Source organism: Ursus arctos, unplaced genomic scaffold (genome assembly GCF_023065955.2).
Source record: "Ursus arctos isolate Adak ecotype North America unplaced genomic scaffold, UrsArc2.0 scaffold_34, whole genome shotgun sequence".
Classification (NCBI taxonomy): Eukaryota; Metazoa; Chordata; class Mammalia; order Carnivora; family Ursidae; genus Ursus; species Ursus arctos.
The window spans coordinates 7,505,079-7,529,217 of NW_026623030.1; the positions used below are offsets into that span (position 1 = coordinate 7,505,079).

Here is a 24,139-nt window from a genome sequence, read left to right on the forward strand (position 1 = left end):
GCTGGATCCCAGGACCCTGAGATCATGACCTGCACTGAAATCAAGAGTCGGACGCTCAACTGACCGAGCCACCCAGGCTCCCCCATCCTAACCATTTTAAAGTGAATAATTCAGTGGCATCAAGTGTATTCTCAGTGTTGTACAACCAGCACCACCACCTAGTTCCAGAATTTATTTATTTTTATTTTTTCCAGTTTAAGTAATCTCTGCACCCAGAGTGGGGCTCGAACTCCCGACCTGGAGATTAAGAGTCACGCACTTTGCTGACTGAGACGGCCAGGCGCCCACAGAGTTTTTTAATCACTCCCAGTGGAAACCCTCAGCCAGCCATTCACTTCCCATCTCCCACCTGTGGCCTCTGGCAACCACGAATCTACTTTCTGTCCCTATACACTTTCCTATTCTGGACATTCCATATAAATGGAATCACGGAACATGTATCCTTTGGTGTCTGGCTCCTTGAAATAGCATAATGCTTTGAAGGTTCATCCCTGTTGGAGCATGAATCAGTACTTCGTTCCTTTTCGTGGCGGAATACAATCCCATTGTACGGACAGACCACAGTTCGTGTATCCGTTCTTCTTCCGGTGGACGTTTGGGTGATTTCCACCTGTCGGTGATTGTGAATCGTACTTCAGTAGACACAGGGGTACAAGTTTTTGTTTGGACCCCTGTCTTCACTTCTTTTGGGTATCTCCCCAGGAACAGGATTGGTGGGTTAGGTGGTTGATTCTCTACCTTGTTGCAGTAGACTTCTTTCTAGATAAAGAAATGACCAAGGAATACACGTGTGTTAAAAACCAAACAGAACTGAGCGCGGAAGAGGCAAAACGATGTTCTCCTCCTCATTCCTTCCTCCCCTCACTCCCTTACTCACAGTTTGGTTTCTGTCTTGTCTCTGCTGTGTGTCTACACGTGTGTACACATACACACATAGTTGTTTAGAAACGGTATTGTTTTATAAATACACTGTTCGGCAGTCTGCTTTTCCCCTGCCCACTCCACGGTGTTTTGTGTGTTGTCAGATGGGACGTTAGGAGCCACCCCCCTGATCCAGGCGCCCTGTGGCATTCCTCTGTCTGGATTATGTCAGAGAACTCATTTAGCCCGTGCCCTACAGGTGGGCATTTAGGTTTGTTTCTGTATCGTTTGCTTCCCCTCTTTGCAGTGCTCCCTGAGCACTCTTGTTGACCCAGACTTGGGCATCTGGGCCAAGAAAGAGTCTTGGGAGGAAATTGGCCAGATTAAAAGGAAATGAGTATTTTAAGATCATGACATGTATACTAAACCGTCCAAAAGTCGTACCCATTTATGTCCTTGCCAACAGTGTCCAAGAGTGTCCATTTTCCCACATCCTCACCCACACTGGGTGTGTTCAGTCTTTGGAATTTTATGGTATCTCATGGCTGTGATTTTAAAAGCAGCCGTTTTGATCATCTCACCACTTCCTTTCTCTTTCAAGTCCCTTAACTTAGTTGGATTGTTTCTTTTTTTTTTTTTTTCAGCAAAAGGAAGGGCATGGTGTGGATGGAGCATCCGTCCCAAGAAGCCCCTGGAAGCCTGGTTCGCTCCGGGAGAAGTCTAGGCAGACAGAGCGGAAAGACAGTTCTAACCAAGTCCCTGGCAACTGTCGGGGTGAAAGCTCAGTGGGGGCTCGGAGCCCTTCTGACAGCACTCCAGAAGACGACGGAAGCTTCCAGACCGTGTGGGCCACACTGTTTGAGCATCACGTGGAGAGACACACGGTGGCTGACCAGTCCCGACACTGTCCCTCGGCCACGCCCCCCAGAGATGTGGCCGATACCCGTGTCCCAGAAATCAGACCCAGGCACGAGAGAAGCTCTTGGCTGGGGAAGGATCTGCCGGAAAAGACAAACCTCACGAAACAGAACTCCAGATGGGTTGAAAATCCCCATACAGAGAGATGGGGACGGACCGCCCTTTCGAATGGTGAACCCAAACAGTATCACGTGCCCCTCCCGGAAGAACAGCCTTTGGATGAAAAACTCAATAAAAACCCCTTCCTCCAACGCTCTGAAAATCCTCCCCCGTCCCAGAGGGTCGAGCCCAAGTATGACATCGTGCATACAGTGGGCAAGTGTGCACACAGTGAGGCCGTCTCTACGGCATCGGAGGAAAAAGCCATGACCCTGCGAAGCGGGAGGTCTCGCCTCTCCCTGAAGGGGGGGCAGCAGTCCCACGAGGTCACCCCTGCTGACCCGGAGTGCAGGCTGGAAGGTCAGGCGGGGTCTGTCCAAAGGGCCAGTTTGATTTGGGAAGCTCGAGGGACTCATGAAGTCAGTGAGCCAAAGCCTGACTTCCGAGAGCCAAAGGACATGTTTGGGGGCAAGTGCTTGTCACCCAGATGGACATGTGGGGTGACTGTGAACTGGCATAAAGCCACCGTGGTGGCCAGTGAAGAGAAAGGCTCAGAACGGAGCCCCGAGGTCAACAGCGAGTGCTCAGCCAGGCCCTGCGGCCCCGAAGCCAGCTCTGGGAGGGCCATCCAGGCTGCCATCCGGGAGGCCCCACACGAGGGGCCTGATGGGGCCAGGAACAAGTCAGGAGTCTGCAGCTCAGCGGGGGAAAGGGGTCCCCACAAGGGGTTCCCCCTGGACCTTCCTCCCAGGGGTAAGGATGAGCCGTCTGGCTTCCGGGCACGGCCGCATCCAGAAGTGCTCGTGCAGAAGGGGCCCCTCACTGTGGCTGCCGGTGAGGGTGAGCCACGGCCGGCCCAGTTGCCGGAGCCCGAGGCCAAGATGCGGAAGGCGGGTCCCACGGACCAGAGGATTGAAAGGTGGCGGCGGCGGACGTTGCCCCATGATGTGAAGTTTGACGAATTCAGCTTCCTGGCCCCAGAAAACTCCTGGAAGGTGGAGCAGAGACGAACAGACCATTGGAGCCCCACCACCAGTGCCTTAAGAAAATCTGAGCTATCCCACCACCGCGTGGAGACTCAGGAGGTGAGCCCAGGTGCTTCCCAGGACCCGACTCGGCCAGCGGTGAAGCAGGGGTCTTCTTTGGAACCCAGGGCGACATTTTTTGCAGTGACCTATCAGATTCCCGATACTCAAAAAGCAAAGAGCATTGTTAAGTCAGGGCCTGAAAACTTGACAGAACATTCTAGAAAAACAGTCCTGCCTCCTTCTCCTCATCGTCTAACATCCACTTTGGTTTCTCTTAACCATGAAGAGCCACTGGAGGCCAAGGGCAGTAACAACTGGGCTGAGGGCAAAGAACGCCACAGCATCAGCTGCTCAAAACCTCCGAAGCCAACGGACCGCCCATCACCTCTTGGGGACAGGATTCTGAAGCCTTCTAGTGAAAGAATCATGGATGCTGATGCTTTATGGGTCCGTTGGGGCCCAGAAGATGGCACCGGTTTTCAGAACAATTGGAAGGATGGTGGGAACAGGACATCCCCCAGCAATGCCCCCAAAACACCCCCAGCTTCCAAAAGCCACCCGGAAGCCAGCGATCTCCTCATCAGAAGGGACCCTGAGGTGGTCAGTGCGAGGGTCCCAGGGAAAACCAAAGATGGCTACAGGTCCAGCGTTCTTGACATTGACGCCCTGATGGCGGAGTACAAGAAGCAGGAGGGTCAGGAGCTGGTGGAGGGTACGCCCGCGGCACCCAGCAACTCGACTCAGGAGAGGCCAGGCCAGCAAGGCAGCGTGGAGCCAAGGAGGAGGAGCTGGAAGGAGAGGTCTGAAGCTGAGGGTCCCCGGAAACAAGCCGGTTCTGCCGAAGCAAACCACGGTTCCACTCCCTGCTCGGGCAAGCAGCCGGCAGAGGCCCCAGGGGCAGCCGCGAACACCAAATTCAGCCCTCCTCTGTGGGCTCTGCCACCCTCGGCTCCTAATGAGAAATACCCAGGGGCCTCTTCTGGCACCGCGGGTCCCAGGAGAAAAGTTTTGGGAATCCCTGAGGATGACAGAAAGGACTTGGTTAGTAAACATCCGAGTGCAAAGTACCAGAATTCTGCAGCCGAGTCGAAGCCCACTCCCTGGGAGGATCTGGGCGGTGGGGCCTGTGTGTTGGCCAGATCCTCTCCCACTGACCAGAAGAAAGGGACCCCAACGAAATCCATCAGGAGGGGAGAGGAGGGCAGTGTGGTCCAGTGGGGTGATCGCCCATACGACTGTGGCAGGTCACCGCTGAATGTCAAGAGGGCCTATTCGGAGAAAGGCCCCTCTGCCAAAATCCGAGAAGGTCTGTCTGTCATGCAGGAAGCCAGAGAGAGGAGGCAAGAGCAACCCAAAGGGAGGTCCAGCCTCCCCAGAGACAGTTCTGAGGCCAAGGAGACCAAAATGGGGCCCTGCCGGCGAGAGTCGGGGACTCGAGACAGTCACAAGGTGAGCAGGAAGGCTGTTTTGGTTTTGTAAAACGTTGGTTAAACACCTAGGCCAGGGGTCTCAAACTCCTGTCCCATGTGGGCCTGGTGGGCATGTAAATGAAGGAGTCAGGCTGAGTGTGCAACTCTAGGGAGTGGTGGGGATTGTGGCAAATAGAGAGCTCAGTCCCTAGGGCGGCGGGGCAGCTGCTGCTCAGGTCTGGCGGGTTCTTGACACGTGCTGGCTCCATTCAGCCCGTGGGCCACCAGTTTGAAACCTCTGGCCCAGAATGATGATAATCATTTATTGAGCACCTGCTGCCGTTCCTGTATGTTGTATCAAGTTCGTTATCCTGCCCGTAATATTCAGCACCGTGCATGACATTTTGCAAACGTGCAAGGCGTACTTGTTGAATGGGTGAATGAGCAATCTTGTGTGAGTCTCATGGCAGTGCCTCTCTTGTCGGATTGTGGTAGTTTGGGTTTCCATAGAAGCAGACCCTTGCAACCAATTGTTTTATTTTTATTTTTTAATATTTATTTATTTATTTATTTGAGAGAGAGACGCAGAGCTCCAGTGAGAGCATGAGCTGGGGGAGGAGCAGAGGGAGAGGGACAAACAGACTCCCTGCTGAGCACAGAGCCTGATGCGGGGCTCAGTCTCACGACCCCGTGATCATGACCTAAGCCGAAATCAGGAGTCGAACCGATTAACCAACTGAGCCACCCAGGTGCCCTGCCCGTTGTTATTTCAGAAGGCAGTCCCTGGCAGGATCCCCAGTGGAGAAGTGAGGCAGGGAAGGGGAAGGCTGGTGATAAAGGTGCCCCTGTGGGCCTCTGAGGCTCATTCTTGCTGGAGACCTCTGGGAAGTGGCATAGATCACCCCTGACTTGTCCTGTCCGAGGGGCAAGGAACCTGGAGTATTTATTTTCCAGTTCCCTTTGCCCTCGCCTGAGGCTATTTCTGGGGCTATCAACATCCAAACTTCTCATCCTGGGTGGTGCCACGCTCAATGGCAGAGAGAAAACTCCCCCTGCGGCAGGACACCATTGCCATTGGCATGTACTTGAGTGTTGGGCAGGGCGCCCACAATGTCAACTGCACATGTGATCATCTTGTACAGATACAAAAAACCCAGGCTCAGAAAAGTTAAGTAACTTGTCTCGGGTCACACAGCATGAAATGGCAACCTAGGGTTTGAACCCAGGTCTGGCTGGATACCCAAGCTTTCAAGTAGGCTCCTCGGTGGTGAATGAGGACCCTTGAAGATGGGGAAGAAATCTGAGTATCAATCCTCTTGTCCCCCTCTCGCCCATCCTCAGCATTCCTCCCATCCCATGACCACTTAGCTTCTTTTCTGGTCCAAATTCACACAGAGTTTCTTTCTGAAAATACAAGCAAATACGAACACAAATTCTTATTTTTGCCTCTTTTCCATCAAAGAGAGCATTCTCTCCGGGGGTTGAAACTTTGGTTGCATATGGACGTAACCCCGTTGGCTTCTCTGAGTGATGCAGGGCAGACCCTTTCCCCGAGGGCCTGAGCCTCAGTTTCCTCATCTGTAAAAAGAAAGTAGAGGGTCCAGCCTGGACAGGGACGTGGTAGAAAGGAAACAGTGGGGTGATGCCAGTACAGATCACGACACCAAGGGTCACCTAAGGCTTGCCAGGTACCGCGTTCAGACCCCACTCTGCCGCTCACCAGCCGTGTGTGCGGCAGTGACTTTGCCTCCCTGGGCCTCAGATCCCTCACCAGAGCTGACAGAAGTTTCTGCCCGGCAGCTCTGTTGGCAGGCTGAATGGAGATACAGCGTGGCCTGGGCACCCAGTGGGTGCGAGCGCGGGGCCGGCCTGTGGGTTCAGCCGAGGCGCTGCCGGAGGAGGGGTTCCACAAGGCTGTTACTGTGGGCACAGCGGGAGACGGGGGAGGACCAGGAAATGTGACACTTAATCCATTTGCCAGCGCCTTGCTCAGGGGCCTCCTGGCAGCGGGAGAGTCAGAGCAGTGTGGAGGGGGCGCCAGCCAGGCCTTGGATGCTGGCCCGGGGTGCGCAGGCCCCAGGAGTGCTCGTTGTCAGGGGATCTGTTTTCTCACCGAGGGATTGGGAAGCCTTGGACCAGCTCCCTGTTTCCCTTCTCTCCTGCCCAACCAGCTTTGGTTCCTGATCTTGAAAAAAATAAAAGGCACACAGAAGTACAAAATGTTGGTGGTTAAAAATTCAGACCTTACGAGGGTGTATAAAAAAGTGTACCCTGAACCCCTTTCCCTTCCCCACCCCCCCACCCCCAGATGCGGCCACTGTTCACTTTCGATATCTCTGGGGCTTTCCCACCCCACAGCGTTGCTGGTCCATCACATACATCTTTACCTGTAGTTGTATTTTCCTTACTGCAAAAGCAGCGAACGCGTGTATGACAGTGGACCTGTTATGGTAAGCATACGGTTTAGAACGAGACGCTCCCCTAAGTGGTGAGTCTGGGGTACAGCCTTCCAGGCCCATCGGTGGTTCTCAACCCTGGGCCGTTTTGCCCCTAGGGCACATTTGGTGACGTGTCGGACGTTTTCAGTTATCCACCCCCTCTCCCCCCGCAAGAGTTTTCTCCCAGCGTCTAGTGGGTGGGGGCGGGGATGCTGCCTAGCACCCCCCAATGCGTGGATCGGCTCCCCCAGCCCCAGTCCCTGAGAATCATCCCTCCCCTAATGCACATAGGTCCACAGGTAAGGAAGCCCAGCCAGGTAGGGATACAGGTAAATCCCATGCTCTCTTCTGGAAACACGGCAATATTCTACAGACAAATCTCACACCTTTTTTTTTTTTTTCAAATTAACAGTAAAAAAAAAAAAACCCAAAAAACGGTGTGTAGATAATCACCTTATTATTTTCAGTGGCTGCAAAGTATTTTATTAAGTGACTGAGCCCAGACTTTTTTTATCCGGACACTTGTTGATGGGCGTGTGGGCTGGTTGGAGGTTTTGTGTCACAAACAGGGCTTCGGGGAGCATGTTGGTGCAACCGTTTGCTCCCCTGGGTGAGGCTTTCTTGATTCACAGCCAGTGCTGCCCACGTACCCCGAGTAGGGTGTGATTGGACTTCAAGTGCTACCCCCTCCCTCCCTTCTCCTCTTTCTCTCTTTTTCTTTTTCACTTAAGAAACATGTATCAGGGGCGCCTGGGTGGCACGGCGATTAAGCGTCTGCCTTCCGCTCAGGGCGTGATCCCGGCGTTCTGGGATCGAGCCCCACATCAGGCTCCTCCGCTATGAGCCTGCTTCTTCCTCTCCCACTCCCCCTGCTTGTGTTCCCTCTCTCGCTGGCTGTCTCTATCTCTGTCAAGTAAATAAATAAATAAATCTTTAAAAAAAAATAAAAAAATAAAAGAAACAAGTATCAAAACTTCATCCCAGGCCCGATTGCAGTATTCTTTTTTTTTTTTTTAAAGATTTTTTATTTATTTATTCGACAGGGATAGAGACAGTCAGCGAGAGAGGGAACACAAGCAGGGGGAGTGGGAGAGGAAGAAGCAGGCTCATAGCGGAGGAGCCTGATGTGGGGCTCGATCCCAGAACGCCGGGATCACGCCCTGAGCTGAAGGCAGACGCTTAACGACTGCGCTACCCAGGCGCCCCGAGATTGCAGTATTCTATTTCATTAACTGATTTATTTGAATTTCAAAAGAGAACATTTCCAAGAGGCTCCAAAACTACTCAAAGGCATGGAGTTATCACCCTTTGTCCCTGTCTCGCCCATCCTTAGCATTCCTCCCATCACTTAGCTTCTCTTCGGGTCCAAATTCATATAGAGTTTCTTTTCTGAAAATACAAGCAAATATGAACACAAATTCTTTTCTTTTTTAAGATTTTATTTATTTGAGAGAGAGCATGCACAAGCAGGGGGAGCGGCAGAGGGAGAGGGAGAAGCAGGCTTCCCGCTGAGCAAGGAGCCCGATGCGGGACTCGATCTGAGGACCCTGGGATCAATGACCTGAGCCGAAGGCAGACTCCTCACCGACTGAGCCACCCCGGCTCACACCCACATTTGTGTCTTTGAGAGCTTTTGGATTCAGCCCACAGGGCGTCCTCATTTTGATTGCTGTGCGGTAGAAATGGGTGATATTCTTGATTTTTGGCTAATTACCAACCCGGGTCAGCGGTCATTTTGCGCATGCGCAGGTTTGCCCTGGGCTTAGGATGGCGAGTGTCTAGGGGGAGCGCGGTTGCAATTTTGCAGGATCCTGCCGGAGTGCCCTGCAGCGGGGGCTGTACCTGGTCACATCCTCGCCTGCAAGGACAGGGCCCTGTTTCCCCTCCTCCTGAGCAGCCCGGCGGGTTACCAGACTTGGGGATGTCATGCCCCTGGTCGCACCCCTCCTCTTGTCACCTGCGTGAGCCTCTCTGTTTTTCCTTCCTGTCACCCTCTTGCTTATGTTCCTTCCGCTCGCCGTTCTTTCGGACCCCGGTCCTTGGTCCTTTTCTCCTTGAGTCATTGGAGTTCTTTATTAGGAAGGTGAACCTCTTGTACACTTATGACTTGATTTCTCCCTGGAAACAGCCCTGGACTGCCTATGGGGCAGAAGTGGGATCGGGCCCTAGTTTTGTGACTTACTAGCTGTGTGACTCTGGGCATCCTGCCAGACCTCTCTGAGCCCGAATGTCTTCGTCTGTGGAATGTGAATCCTGCCTGCTTCACGGCTTATAGGAGATTTATCGTGAAGCAGATTTATCGTGTAGTCGATCCCCTCCCTGGCCCAAGGCCTGAGTGAAGGAGGTTTGAAGGAATCAGAGAGAAGCCCTTCCAGACCTCTGCTCATTTACTACATGTAATAAATGGGCTAGGGGCGCCTGGGTGGCTCCGTTTGTTAAGCATCTGCCTTCGGCTCGGGTCATGATCCCAGGGTCCTGGGATTGAGCCCCACATCGGGCTCCCAGCTCAGCAAGGATCCTGCTTCTCCCTCTCCCTGTGCTGCTCCCCCCCGCCCCCCGCTTGTACTCTCTCTCTCTGAAATAAATAAAATCTTTAAAAATAAATAAATAAATGGGCTAACCCTTTGCCAGGCCCTGTTCCGGGCACCGGGGCTGCTGGGAGGGACCAGCCCACTGTATCAGCCGTGCGGTGCAATAAAGCAGTTACCCGTCACGTGTGGCTCTTTAAATGTAAATTAAAGTTAAACAAGATTAAAAATTCAATTGCTCCGTCCCACTAGCCACATTCAAGTGCTCAAAAGCTACGGGTGGCTCGTGGCAAGTGTATTGTACAGCCCAGATAGAGAACATCTCCGTGACCACAGAATGTTCTCGTGGATGGCTCCCATCCAGGGGGCAAACAGACCCCGAGTGAGTGAGAGTAGGAGGGGAGATAGAAGAAGAGGCGATGGGGAGGTGACTCTAAGAGCGTGGTCAGGGGAAGGTTTCCTGGGGAGGGGACCCGAGAGGTGCCACCTGAGTGATGGCCATCATGGGGATGAGCGGTCCCGTGGATGCTGGAAGGGCCACAGTGGGCACAGGGGGCAGGGGCCAGAGCATAAGGAGCCACCGATTTCCAAGGCAGTTGCACCATTATACGTTCCACCAGCAGTGCGTGAGGGCCGATGTGTCTGCATCCTTTGCCAACACTTACCCGTCTTTTTGATTCTAGCCATCCCCCTGGGTATGAAGGTATCTCATTGTGGTTTTGACTTGCATTTTCCATGGCCCATCTTTCCATGTGCCTGTGTGACCATTGTATCCCTTCTTCGTCTGCTCAGATCCTTTGTCCATCCTTAATTGGGTTATTGTTCTTTTTATTATTGAGTTGTAATCACTCTTTATATATTCTGGACACAAGTGCTTTAGCAGACATAGGATTTGCAGAAATTTTCTCCCACTTGGTGGATTGTATTTTTCACTTTCTCCATGGTGCCCTTTGAAGCACAAAAGTTTTTCATTTTGATGAACTCCAATTTATTTTTCTTTGATCACTTGTGCTTTTGATGCCGTATCTGAGAAACCACTGCCTAATCCAAGGTCATGAACGTTGACACCTATATTTTCTTCTGAGAGTTTTCTAGCTTTCGCTCTGGCATTGAGGGCTTTGATCTATTTTGAGTTGATTTTGGTTTGTGGTGTGAGGTTTGCAGCATGTTTGAAGACAGAATCTCAGCTTTGTTGATGAAGTGGAGAGAAGCCAAAGAACGGAGAGCAACCCAAGGGCCTTGGCTGGCACGGCTGGGCGAGGGGCAGGGCGGAGAGGGGCAGTTTTGGAGGGAAGGAATGGAGAGGCCTGTTTGGGGCCCATGAAGGCTGACATGAGTGTGCGCAGCGTGGGGAGAAGTGGAGTGGGAGGTGGGATCTGCAAGTCAGGGGTCCCAACACGGACAAAATCGGGAGTTGTCTGTGCACTGATGGGGTTTCTTTAAAGCCAGGGGGTGTTATGAGAGATCCCCAGGGAGTGACAGAGCAGGAAAAGAGAAGGCTCTAGGGCTGGCCCTGGATGAGTAGACATCCCTCTGAAATCCCAGCCAGGGAGGTGGGAGGACACACAGAGGGTCTCATAAGGCATCAGAAAAAGAGTCTGCGAGGCAAGGGATCCAGAATCCAGCCTTGCTCTTTACTCGTGCTGTGTGTTCTTAAGCAGATGCCTTACCTCTCTGGGCCTTCCTCCCCTTATCTGTACAGGGAGAGTGTGAGACACGTGACCTACAAATTCTGGAGTCCCATACTTACTGGCCTGGGCACGTATCCCCTATATATGACTGGCTGGGACAAAACCGCAGGGTTCAGACTGGGGTATCTAGTACTGCCCTGTTCCCGTATCATTTCTCTCTCTGTCTGTGCTTCTGTGCATGTGTGTTTGGAGGCATGGAGAGATGTCACCGAAAGTTACCAGGGAGGTAATGAGGCTGGCTAGCATTTATGGAGGGCTCCCCAGGTACCAGGCGTGGGGGAGATGAGCCTGAATCAAGCCAGGGGCTCAGGACTCCTGCACAGCGCCCCCTGGTGGCACACGGTGTCAGACACTTTCCATGCGCTGCTCCTAACTTGGTTCTCCCCTGAGCCTAGAAGAATGGGATAGACGGGTGATGGGTAGTAAGGAGGGCACGTATTGCATGGTGCACTGGGTGTTATACACAACTAATGAACCATCGAACTTTACATCAGAAACCGGGGATGTACTGTATGGTGACTAACATATATAATAAAGAATCATTAAAAAAAAAAAAAGAAGCTGAGTACGGTTATTAGGGGTGTTTGCCCACATGGTCAAGGCTCAGAGAGGTTAAGGCACTAACTTGAGGCCACACAGTTATTAAGTGGCTGAGGCTGGCCTGAGCCCAGACCCCATATACTTACCTCCTGACATTAAGGTGGACCGCCATGGGGTGGGGTTTCTGGTGCATTCGTTTTCTTTTTGCCCTTTTAGGCACAGAATGGACTCTCTCGCTGTGACGTATTCTTCCCGTAAGTAGGAAAGCCCCAGTAAAGTCCTTTGCTTGTGTTCCGTGCCTCAGATGCCGCCACAGGACCTGGAGAAGGAGTTTGCCCTGCTGGACAAGGAGCAGCCACTCTGGCAGGGCCCCCCCGCAGCCTTGGGCCCCCGGAGAAGCCACAGTTTCTGCAAGGACAAGAGGAGCGGGCCCTTTGTCGTGAGTGATGCTGGCGTGGCCAGACTGGGACCCGGCGTGGGGTTGTTGGGCATCGGACACCGCTGGGAATGCGGTCATGTGGACAGTCCCGGCTGGCCCAGGGGGCCGAGGGGGCCAAAGGGGGGCAAGTGCCTGTCCAGGAATCCGGCGTTGCCGGACTGGCTGCGCGACGGTTCTCCACATGGAAGGGGTTTGGTGGCTCTGCCTTCGCTCCTCTCGGGTTTCCGGCCCCATGCAGAGAGGTAATCCCAGCTGCCTGGCATGGAGCAGAGAAGAGAACGTACCCTGGGGTCTGAATGTTCGGGGTTCGAATCCCAACACCGCTCCTCTCAGTCTCTTTTAGCGACTTACTTCTTTGTGCTTTGGTTTCGTTACCTAGGACACAGGATCCTGATTTCTATTTCTTTTGCACCAATAAGTTCATTTAACTAAGCTGGTCCTCGAGCCAGATCACCAGGGCTCAGACCCCTAGCTCTGTGTGCAGACGGGTGTTTGGCCTCAGTCTCTTCATCTGTGAAATGGGGATAATGACAGCATCTACTTCACAGGGCTGCTGCGGGGCTCAGAGAAGGTAATGCGGCAAGTGTGCGGCATGGTCCTGGGGGCACAGCAAACGCTTTCATGAGCGTTACTACCATTCTTCTTCTTCTTCTTGTTCCCCGGGCCTCATGTGGGGCGACTAAGCCAGGCGTTTCTTTAATGAGGCAGACCCAGTTCTACTTAAAAGGTCATTCGGATCGCAAGCTCGATGCATTTCAAGGGTATTTGTGCCTGGTCTTGTGTCTTGGAGACATGGGGTCCTCTGGCATTGAAATCCTAGGTTCCATCCCTCTGGCTTTACGGTCATGGGCAAGAAACTTCACTTCCCTGGACCTCCTTTCATTTGCTCCTTTGCAACACGGGGTGAAGAAGATGCTGCCGGCAGGGTTCTTGATGGGCAAACGTCTATGCCAGAGTCAGTGGGGCCGATGGCAGGGCTGGGGGCCACAGAGCCAGAGAGGAATGCAGACCTCGGCTAGCCGTCTGCGAGCAGCCCCAGAAAGATTCCTGGGGTGTTCAGATCCCCACCACAGATGTGCGCACATTTGAAACCTGCCTGTTTTTTGGTTTTTTTTTTTTTTAATGTTCTTTTCCGCTGATTTCCAGCTCGCTCTTTTCTCATTGCCTCTCCAGCGGCACCGACTCAGCTTATCTGATTGTACTTGAACTTTCGTGTGTGTATGTGAAGACAGAGGTTATGGAGAGAAAAGCACTTAAGGCCTGTGTTTTTATAGTCTCTGCGTGCTGACATCCTCCCTGGTGGCCCTTTGTCCTTTGAGGAGCCTTTGTCCTCGGGGTCCCCAGGTGGCTTGCCTTGGCTCTGTCCTTGTGGCTCCCTGAGGCCCCTGCGCCGTTGCTGCCTGCTTGATCTCCCCTTCTCCGATGCGGGTGGGAAGGGTGGGGGCCTCAGACCTTGTTTCCCCGCTTTGAGGACTCATACCTGCAATTTTAAGGAGTGGCCATCAGGGGGTGGTGGTGTGCAGCTCACTTTCCCATGGCTCCAAAAGTCTTACTCTGGGGCACTTCAGTGTTGGGCTCTAGAGGCTGAGAGGTGGCTTCCAGTTCCGGCTCTGCCACCGTGTGACCTTGGACAAGTGATCCGATGGACCTCAGTGAACCTCAGTTTTTTCTTCTGTAAAATGAGGGTGGTCCTGTCTGGCCTCAAGAGCATTTCTGTGAGGAGTAGATGAGCTCGCTCAGCACTCAGAGGAGGAAATCCTTAGCGAATGCTGGGGCTGCAGTGATGGCTTTTTCTTCTACCTCCCCCTCCCCCTCTCCTCTCCCTTTTCTTCAGCTCTCTCATTGTAAGAGGGGAAACCCAGGCCCAGAGAGAAGGCCTCACTTAGTCCGGGGGAGGACTGGGGTCCTGAGCCCTCGGCCCTGCTGGCCGCCCCTACTCTTCTGGAAGTCGGCCGGACCTGCGTACTTCCTGGTGTGCTTGAGGGGGTCCTCCCGCACACGGGGTCTCCTGCTCCCATCGCTCTTGATGAAGGACTTTGTGTTGCTGGTTCCAGTTTAGGGTTAGGTTCACCTCCATTTTTTGAGATTGTGTCTCAGGACTTGTCCGTCCCCACTGCACTCCTCACGTGAGGGAGTATGAATCCCACGTTGGAGAGGAGGAAGCTGAGGCTTAGAGAGGTTAAGCCACTTGCCCAAGGCCACACAGCACGTAGGGGAGCTGGGATGGAAACTAAGGCCTCTTCTGCTTCCAGCCTTGGACCTGGACCCTTTCTGCCACAGGACTGTGTCTCTGGCCCGCTGCCAGCCCCTGTCGGCCCCTCTCTGGGCCCGCAGCACTCGGTGCATCGGCTCATGAGGGAGCAAGACAGCCTCGGCCCTGGGGGTGAGAATGTGGTAGTTGTTCAGCCCGGGGTTGGCCACCAGCTCTTCTGCCACTGCTGCCCTCTGAAGGGTGCCTGGGACTTGCCAAGGGCTGATGCCCTGCTGATTTGCATAGCCCCGCCCACAGCCAGCTGACCCACAGGCTGGCCAGACCCTGAGCACAAGGTCAGACCGTGTGGCCCTGGCATTTAACAGAGGCAGTGAGCAAGTGAGTTTACCACTTGGGGCCTCTCTTTTCCTCCTCTGTAAAATCATGGTAATAATAAGGCCTAATAGCTGACAGTGCTTCCTGCGTGGTAGGGACACTAGTATTATCCCCGTTTTACAGATGGGAAAACTGAGGCTCGGAGCCATTAAGTACTTCCCCCAGGTTGGAACCGTGCTGAGATGATGTTTATAAAGCACTTACCACAGTGCCAGGTGAAGAGTAACTGCGTGATAAATGTTACCTGCTATTATCGTGTTCTTGGTTATTATTTGCTATCAGTTTGTTTTTCTTCTGTGTTCTCTGGAAGAGCTGCTCGATGGAACAGGGAAGCACCTCCAATCTTAGAAGTTTTTCTGCTGTTGAGGAAGATGAGACCCAGCAGGGGAAGGTGTCTTGTTCAGGGAGAGTCCCGCAGCACTGGCACAGAGCTGGGACTGCAGACCACCTTTCTGACTCCCTCCCTGGCTAGAGGTCAGGCCCCCCCCCCATTGCTTTCAGGGCCACACTTAGTAGGACCTTGGATCCTTGTGGCGACTCTGAGCCCTGCGCCCGGTCTCGTACCTTACCCATCCATGGATGGGCGCACCCTCCTTTCCCCAGAAGATGAGCCTTTGGTCTGCACTCATGCAGGGATCATAAAACACAGTGACTCAGTTATGGACCATGGCCTTAGGTCACAGTGTGCCCCAGAGGCCCCTCCTATGACTAAGGGTACAGATTCACCAGCTGCGGGGGTTCCCTGTAACAGGGCAGGTGGCTGGGAGAACCTTGAGAATGTTCTTCCAAATCTCCAAACCCTTGGCTAGCATTTGCTGGCTCATTTAGTGATGGGCTCATTCTCTCATGGGCCCACTGTGTGCTGGGCCCTGTGTGAGGGGTGCTAGAGATTCTCCCAACCCCTCGGGGTTACAGTCCAGAGGTACCTGAAGATGGTCTAGGAGGGTCTAGTCAGGTGGAGGAGGAGGAGAGGAAGGGCACTCAGGAAGGAGGAATAGCATATGCAAAGGTATGGGGGGTGAGGTGATGTAAGAGGCATGTTTGGGGAACGTTGAATAGACCAGTTTGGCTGAGATGGAGTGTTGGGAAGGGTCTCAGTCTTTTCTTTTGGCAAATAATTTACCTGGACGTCCTTGGTGCTGTGCTGGGCATTGGGCTACAGTTATAAACAAGACACGGGTACGTAAGAAGGTAGAGAAACAATTACAGGGGGTTCTAAGAGCTCCTGTTCACCGAGCGCTTACTATATGCCAGGCCCTGCGACACGTGCTTTACGGGCATTCTTTCATTTGATCTGTTCAAGGTTCAAAGTGTCTCACAGAGGAGGCACACTTGTTTGAAGTCTTGAAGGATGAACTGGTGTTTGCTAGATGGGTGGTCTGGGAAGAGATGGTTTGCCCCCCGTGGAGGGAACAGGTTGGGCAAAGGTTCAAGGGCGTGAGACTGTTCTGTGCAATGCATGTGAGCTAAAGTCCAGGAGACGGGCTGGAGTCTTACAAACATTGCTGTGTCACTCCTGGGCACCCCCGGTGTGTGTTTTAATGCCGAGTTCAGACTTTTCAACATCTCTTGCCGGGGAAACCAGGAGGCTTGTTTTTGGAAAATGGCGCCTCTGCCATTGTGCCGCCATCTTGTTCAAGCATCTGCCAGAGCAGTCCCGAAGGTTTGAAAAGCACTTGAACCCGGTAATTTCATGATAATGACAGGAGGATGGAGGGAAAAACCAGTGGGGCTTCTAATGCCAAGACTTGTGAATCCAGTCAACTTGAGATAAGAGGGAATTTGTGCAATGGCCCCCAGTGGATATATCAGTGGTCTTGGTTAGATACTCTCTTTGCATTTCATTTGGTTGACCAGGCATTCAAGTGGGAAGGGGAAAAAAAAAAAAAAGGAAGAGTCTATACGACCTGCTAGAAATAACTCATCAGAGATTGTGCTTGAAAAACTAGCTGTGAATAAAGATTTGATGGTTTTTTATTTGTCCAGGATATGGACTCTTCTCTCTATAATGTGTTGCTTGGCATTCCCCAGTTTGATGTTGGGCCTGTGTTGATGTCATTTGAATTGAATGTCTCAGGAATGTGGCTCATTGGCTTAATTAAAAGGGCTAATTTATCACACAGAGCAAGATATTCAGAGGTGGGCAGCTGTTGGCTTGGCTCAACATCTCTGAGAGTCTCTTGGGCTTTCCCTCATGCTTTGTGCCTCGTGGTCCCAAGATGGCTGCCACGTTTCCAAGAATTAAGTCCACTCTCTGGCAGGAAGAAGTGAGAAGCCAGAAGGGCCATGCTAGCTGACTCTGCAAGAAGCAAAAGCTTTCCCCAGAGCACCCTCCAGAAGACTTTCACTTACACATCATGGGCAAGAACTGGGTCACTTGGCCACTGTTAGCAGCAAGAGAGTCTGGGACAGTCAGTGCTGAAGACTTCTGGCCTCCCATCATGGAAGGTGGCCAAGTTGGATATGGCCATTGGTCTTTCCACAAATAGGATTGTTCAAAATGGGGATTGTCAGGTCCTTGTCAAGGAAGCCCCGGCCTCCAAACCGGGATTCGGGACAAGAGAGAAAATCTGTCTAGTGTCTGTATGCTGTGATGTGAGATGTGTGCTGGGCACTGGGCCTCTGGGATGGGAAGGCACAGTTCTGCCCTCCAAGGCCTCCATTCCGCTGGGAAATAGGGCTCAGAGGAGGGAAGAAAGGCTGAGGTGGAAGAGAGAGGCTGGGTGCCAACTGGCTCAGAGGGCAGAGTGACCTTCCTTCCTGGGCGAGGCAGAAGAAGGATGACACGCCGGCTTTAGGAGTGTGAGTGTGGAGCCCAAGTGGTGAGAAACTTGGTGACGCCCTGTGTTCTCAGGAGGCTCTGGAATCCTGACTTGTGGCTAATTCCATTTGTTAATTGTTTCTTGTCTATCACCGCTGGGTTGAGTAATTTATGTCTCAACTGGTTAAAGTTCCTTTTCTGGATGAAAACCAACCAGACCAGAAGATTTTTGATTCCTAGGTCTTAAATGCAAATGCTTGATTGTGCCTGAGATTTTGTACTTAGGGTATTTTGTATTCATATATTTACCCAGCTATCACCCACCCATTCATCTGCTCATCCATCCATCCATCCATCCATCCATCCATCCTCTACCCAGTTGTTTATTATTCAAAGCTCTAAGGATATAAAGATGAATAAGTTAATTTCTGTCCTCAAATTGCTCACATTCATAGACTATAAACAAGTAGTTATATAATGCAGGATGATGAATACTAGTCATTCATTGGAGAGATATTTATTGAGCACCTACTATGTGTCATGCACTGTTCTTAGTTCTTCAGGCAGAGGAGGGTACGAGACTTAAGTGGTTCCTGCCCTCCTGGAGCTCATACTTCGGTGTGAGAAGATAGACATTAAACAAGGAGCCAGACTCAAATGAGGAAGACCTTCAGATGGTACCAAGTGCTACAAAGAAAATAAAATAGGGTGTTGGGAATTGAGAGTGGCTGGGGAAGAGGATGGTTGGAGTCTATTTCATTACTAATAGAGGTCAGGAAGGGCTTCTCTAAGGAGGTGACATTTGAGCTGAGACCTGAAAGGGGAGCACCTAGCCATGTGGAAGAATCAGAGGGAAAGCATCAGGCAGAGGGATGAGCAAGTGCAAAGGTCCTGGGGCTTGTTGTGTTTTGTAATACTACTACTGATGATGATGATGGTGATGATGGCATTGGTGCTACAGCAGACAGTGAGGAGTGAGGGAGTTGTCAGGGGTCAGGTCACACTGCCTTGATGGCCACTGTAAAGAGGTTGGTTTTGGGTAAGCACAGGCTGCTTTGATAAGCACAGAGGTGGGAAGCATCATACCATTTGGAGGAATTCAGAAGAATGTCAGAGCCAGACTCGATGGAAGAAGGAATCAGCCAAGAAGGCAGTCAGGTCAGGGGAATAGCATGTGCGTACATAAAGAAGCATAGGAGAACGTAGGGTTTTCCAGGAGCTGCGAGGAGGGGTTACAATTTTTGGAGAGTGGTGAGGATGAGGCAGAAGTCTGGCCAGGCCGGGGATGAGAAGGCCCCTCAGAGTCAGAATAAGGGGTCTGGTGATAGGCCTGTCTAAGGCCCAGAGAAGCCGAAAGATGGGACTTGTAACATACCAGCGAAGGTGAGGCTTGGAGCGCCCCCTAGTGGACATCTTGGAGGGGTTGGAGAGGGTGAGCAGGACGCTTGGAGACCAGGTAGGAAACCTGCTGGCAGCAATCTGAGCAAGACCATTAAAAAAACAAAACAAACAAACAAAAAACCGAAAAAAAAACCCCACAAAAAACCGAAAACTTATTGTGGTTAAATATATATAACAAAGTTTACCATTTTAGCCATTTTTACATATATTATTCAGTTTCATTAAATACATTCACAGTGTTGTGCAGCTATAACCACTATCTGTTTCCAGAATGTTTTCATCCTTTCGAACAGAAACTATGTCCCCAGTGAACGCTAACCCCCCCCATCCCGCTTCCCCCAGCCCCTGGCACCGTCTGTTCTACTTCCTGTCTGTGAATTTGCCTACTCTAGACACCTCAGATAAAGGGAGCCATACAGTATTTGCCCTTTTCGTGTCTGGCTTAGTTCACTTAGCGTAATGTCTTCGAGGTTCATCGCTGTTGTAGCAGGTGTCAGAATTTCCCTCCTTTTCGAGGTAGAATAATACTCCATTGTAGCTATAGTTCACATTTTGTTTATCCGTCCATCTGTTGGTGGATCCTGGGTTTGTTTCCACCTCTTGGCTGTTGTGAGTAATGCTGCTGTGAACGTGGGTGTGCAAGTATCTGTTGGAGTCCCAGCTTTGAGTCCTTTTGGGTGCGTATGCCCAGGAGTGGAATCGCTGGACTGTAAGGCAGTTCTGTCTTTAATTCTCTGAGGAAGCGTTAAACTGTTTTCCATAGTGACCACACCATTTTACATTCTCACCAGCAATGCACGAGCGTTCTAATTTCTCCCGGTCCTCACCAACACTTGCTGCTTTCTGTTTTGTGCTTTTTGTTTTTGATAAAAGCCATCCTAATGGATATGGAATGGTATCTCATTGTGGTTTCAATTTGTATTTCCATAACAGCTAATGATGGTGAGCATTTTTTCATATGCTTGTATCTTCTCTGGAGAAATGTCTGTTTGAGTCCTTTGCCCATTTTGGAATTGGGTGGTTCTTTTTGGTTGCTGTTGAGTTTGCTGTAGGAGTTCTTTATATATTCTGGATACTAATCCCTTATCAGTTACATGGTTTACAAATATTTTCTCCCATCTGTGGGTTGTTTTTTCGTTTTCTTGATAGTGTTCTTTGATGCACAAACGTTTTTAATTTTGATGAAGACCAATTTATCTACTTTTCCTTTCGTTGCCTAGAAGATAATTTTTTAAAATTGACGGGTAATATGCATACAGAGAAGAGCACATATCTTAAGCCAGATGGCCTGGGTTTGAATCACTTAGCAGCTATGTGACCTTGAGTGGGTTAACAGCTCTGCCTCCAGTTTCCCCATCTGTAAAATAGGGGTAATAAAGGAACCTACTTACTAGAAATGCCTGAGGTTAGGGGCGCCTGGGTGGCTCAGTTGGTTGGGTAACTGACTTTTGATTTTGGCTCGGGTCATGATCTCAGGGTCGTGAGATCAAGCCCTCCGTTGTGCTCAGCATGGAGCTTCCTTGGGATTCTCTCTCTCGCTCCCTCTCTCTCTGCTCCTCCCTCTGCTTACACACTCACTCTCTAAAAAAAAAAAAAAAAAGAAAGAAATGCAGTGAGGTTAGATGAATTAATGTGTGTAAGGTACCATGAGCAGTATTATCACTTCTTAAGTTATTACTTTGCTGCTATTACTATGACTATATAGTGTATACTGAGTATCTGCTTGACGGACACTGTGCTTAGATTATTCACTGTACGAACATTATTCCATTGTCCCATTTAATCTTCACAAACCCCAAGAGATGGGTATTCATCGTTCCTATATTTTAGATAAGGAAACAGGCTTGAGCCCTTCTGTGGCTTGCTGAATGCTATTTCCTGGTGCTTTTTGCCAAAGTGACATCACTGTATCCATGCCCATTTTAGAGATGCTGAGCCTCAAGGCTCAGAAGGGGGTTGTGACTGACCCAAGCACACGCAGCAAGGAAACTGCAACACCTAGATTGATCCCTGGCCAGTGGACTTATTCCCTGGAGCTGAGGAGAGAGGTAGGGCTTTGGGGGGCAGGCTCCCTATATGGAGGGAGGGACTGGATTTTGTTTCACTTGTGCTGCTGGGGCTCCTGGGGGCCAAGACGTTGGAGGGCTCCCAGCCAGGTGTCCACAGGAGGCTGATGAACAATGGGACACCTGTTCCCCTTGCAAAACTTCCTTACTGGAGCCAGAGGAGCGTCGCGGTGCGCGCCCCCTGGTGGAACTGCGCGGGATTGCAGGCGCTGGGGCCGCCTCGCTGTGGGATCCTGGTCCTGGAGCGAATTAACCTTTTCTGTGTGTTAACCCTTTGCGGTTATCTCACAGGTGAGGAAATGGAGGCCCAGTGGGGTGACGAGGATCTTTCTAGTCCTTTTGTTTCTCCTCCTTGAGAAAGTATGTCGGAACACCCTTGTGTAAAATGATGCTAATCCATTGTGGGAGAGTAATGCTAATCCGTAGCAGGCTAATCTGGACTTGACTCGCATTGTGTTTTCGAATATAAATAACAAACGTATGCACTTTCCCCTGCTAGTAGTCCCGATTGCTAATTTCACCTGTCACAGCCCTTTGAGACTCACCGGAGGGCCACCCCACTCTGGCCAAGTGGCTGGGGTCCACACCTGTTTCCACCAGCGCGCACGCAGCTGCGTTTGCATACACGTACACGGACACGCTCGCACCAAACAGGAATAAACCCCACTAGACCCAGATTCTACTCTGATCTCTTTCTGCTGCCACTGTGTGGCCTTAGGCAGCTCCCCGAGGCTCACCGTCCTCACCTGTGCAGTGGGTGGGAGAAGCCAGCTCTGTGCCCCACACAGGCTGTCGTAAGCAGGTAAGCCAGACATTGGAAAGCTGTCTGTCGCCAAGCAGGAGTTGGTAGCCAAGGTCCTAGGCAGACTTTATAATTCATTCCGGAAATGTTTGCTGAGCACCTGCTGTGCTCTAGAGAGAAGTCAGATTCACACCTTTTCTTGGAGGATAAAATCCCATCTGCACTCAGGATGTAATCCAGGGTCCGTATGACAGCTTACAAGACTGTGTGTCTGGCTGACCCTCCCTCCCAGTACATGTCCTATGCTCACTCCACTCAAGCCACACTGGCCTTCAGAATGTTCCCTTAACATGCATGTCAGGTATGTTTCTGCCCCAGGGCCTTGGCACCTGCTGTTTGCTCTCCTCTAGATTCCCTCTTCACGTCTCTCTTCTCAGGTCATCTCTCAGCTCAAATGACACCACTCAGCAGGGCCTTCCCTGGTGCCATGTCTATAGAAGGACCCCTGGCCCCCACTGTTCTCTCCCAAAGCACCCATTGTCACATGCTGTATCTTCTCATCGCCCAGAGTGGAGGCTCTGAGAGGCAGGGAACTCTGAGCCCAGTGCCCAGTGCATAGTAGGCACACAACATATATGTGTGGAATGAATGAATGAAGGAGCATCCAAATTTAAAAAAATATTCAATTATTTATTGAGAGATCGTGCACATGCAAAGTGGGGGGGACTGTGGGGCCGGAGGAGGAGCAGAGGGAGAGGGGGAGAGAGAGAGAGAATCTTAAGCAGGTTCCATGCCCAGTGCAGAGCCTGATGCAGGGCTTGATCTCACGACCCTGAGATCATGACCTTAGCCGAAATCAAGAGTCGCTTTAACTGACTGAGCCATCTAGGCGCCCCAGCACCCCCATTTTTTTTTTTAAAGATTTTACTTATTCATTTGACAGAGAGAGACAGCCAGTGAGAGAGGGAACACAGTCAGGGGGAGTGGGAGAGGAGGAAGCAGGCTCCCAGCGGAGGAGCCTGATGCGGGGCTCGATCCCAGAACGCCGGGATCATGCCCTGAGCCGAAGGCAGACGCTTAGTGACTGAGCCACCCAGGCGCCCCCCAGCTCCCCCATTTTTAAAGATTTTATCCCTTTAAAGCAGTTTTAGGGTCATCACAGATATTTCCCATATACCCCCTGCCCCGACACACGCATAGCCTTCTGCATTCAGCATTCTCCACTGGAGGGGAACACTTGATACAGTGGACAAACCTACAGTGACATCATTATCACCCACCGTCCCTAGTTTACATTAGAGCTCACTTCTGGGGTATGATTTGTGGGTTTAGACAAATGCGTAATGATCCGTATCCATCATTATGGTATCGTGCAAAGGAGCTTCACTGCCTTGAAAATCTGTGCTCTGCCTGTTCATCCCTCCCCCCACGGCCAACCCCTGACGACCACTGATCTGTTTACTGTCTCCATAGTTTTGCCTTTTCCAGAATGCCCTGTGGTGGGAATCACACAGTGTGTGGCCCCTTCAGGCTGGCTTCTTTCCCTTAGCAGTATCCACGACTTTATCCACGACTTTCCGTGGCTCAGTGGCTCATTTCTTTGTAGCCCTGAATAATAACCCAGTGTCTGGACGGACAGAGTTTATTTACCCACTCACCTGCTGCGGGACATCTTGGTTGCTTCCACGTTTTGATGATTGTGAGCAAAGCTGGGGTAAACATCCGTGGACAGGTTTTTATGTGGATCTAACGTTTCAGCTCCTTTGGGTAAATACCAAGGAGTCCGATGGCCGGATCTTATGGTCAGAGTGTGTTTTGCCTTGTACCCTATCATTTTTTAAGTGTACGACTCAGTGACTTTTCGTAGACTCTCCACGTGGTGCGTGCAACAGTCGGAAAAGATTTTCATTACCCCAAAGAAGCCGAGCTTCCCTTAGCAACCGGTCCTCAGCCTCCCTCCTCGATGATGCTGCCGTTTACCTAACCCCTTGGATGTACCCGGCACCGTGCTCCGTTCACTCTCATGGTGACTCCACAAGCCGGGAACTATTCTTGTTCCCATCCTCCAGATGACAAAGCTGAGGCCCAGAGAGGCGAAGTCACTTGTCTGCATCACTCAGCTAAGGAGGTGGTGGAGCTGGGACTTGAGCCCACGTGGAGCCTGTGCTTGGCGGATCTCACACCTGAATTGCATGTTTCCCAAAGTCCAGTCATTCTCCTGTCACCTCGAGTACTTTTCATCGACGTGAATCACCTGGACTCTTTAGTTAATATTGTACTTGAACTTGCCTCACGTTTTTTATATAACCCCTTTATTGAAATATAGTTCACACGTCCTGCAGTTTGCTCTTTAAAGATAGACAATACAGTGGGTTTTAGTACATTCACGGATCTGTGCGACCATCACCACAGTCACCTTTGGGACATTGTCATCACTCCCGAAAGGAAGCCATAGCCATTACTGCCACCCCATCACCCCCTGGTGCCCCTCCTCCCGGCCCTAGGCAAACGCGATTCTGTTTTCTATGAATTCACCTGTTGGAGGAACCTCAGATAAAGGGGATCATATTGCTATTTGTCCTTTTGTGTCTGGCTTCTTTCACTCAGAGTTCAAGGTCCATCCATGCTGTC

At 51.3% G+C, this 24,139-nt stretch overlaps 1 protein-coding gene across 2 annotated transcripts in view; it reads left to right on the forward strand.

Annotated features, from left to right (window-relative positions):
• Positions 1–24,139, forward strand: part of KIAA1671 (KIAA1671 ortholog) — a 183,552-nt gene that overhangs the window by 60,259 nt on the left and 99,154 nt on the right. For both annotated transcript variants that reach the window (XM_048221395.2, XM_048221396.2), the window contains exons 5-6: positions 1,506–4,355; positions 11,817–11,951. In XM_048221395.2, coding sequence (XP_048077352.2) covers positions 1,506–4,355; positions 11,817–11,951 — 2,985 coding nt within the window. The remainder of the gene's footprint in view (positions 1–1,505; positions 4,356–11,816; positions 11,952–24,139) is intronic.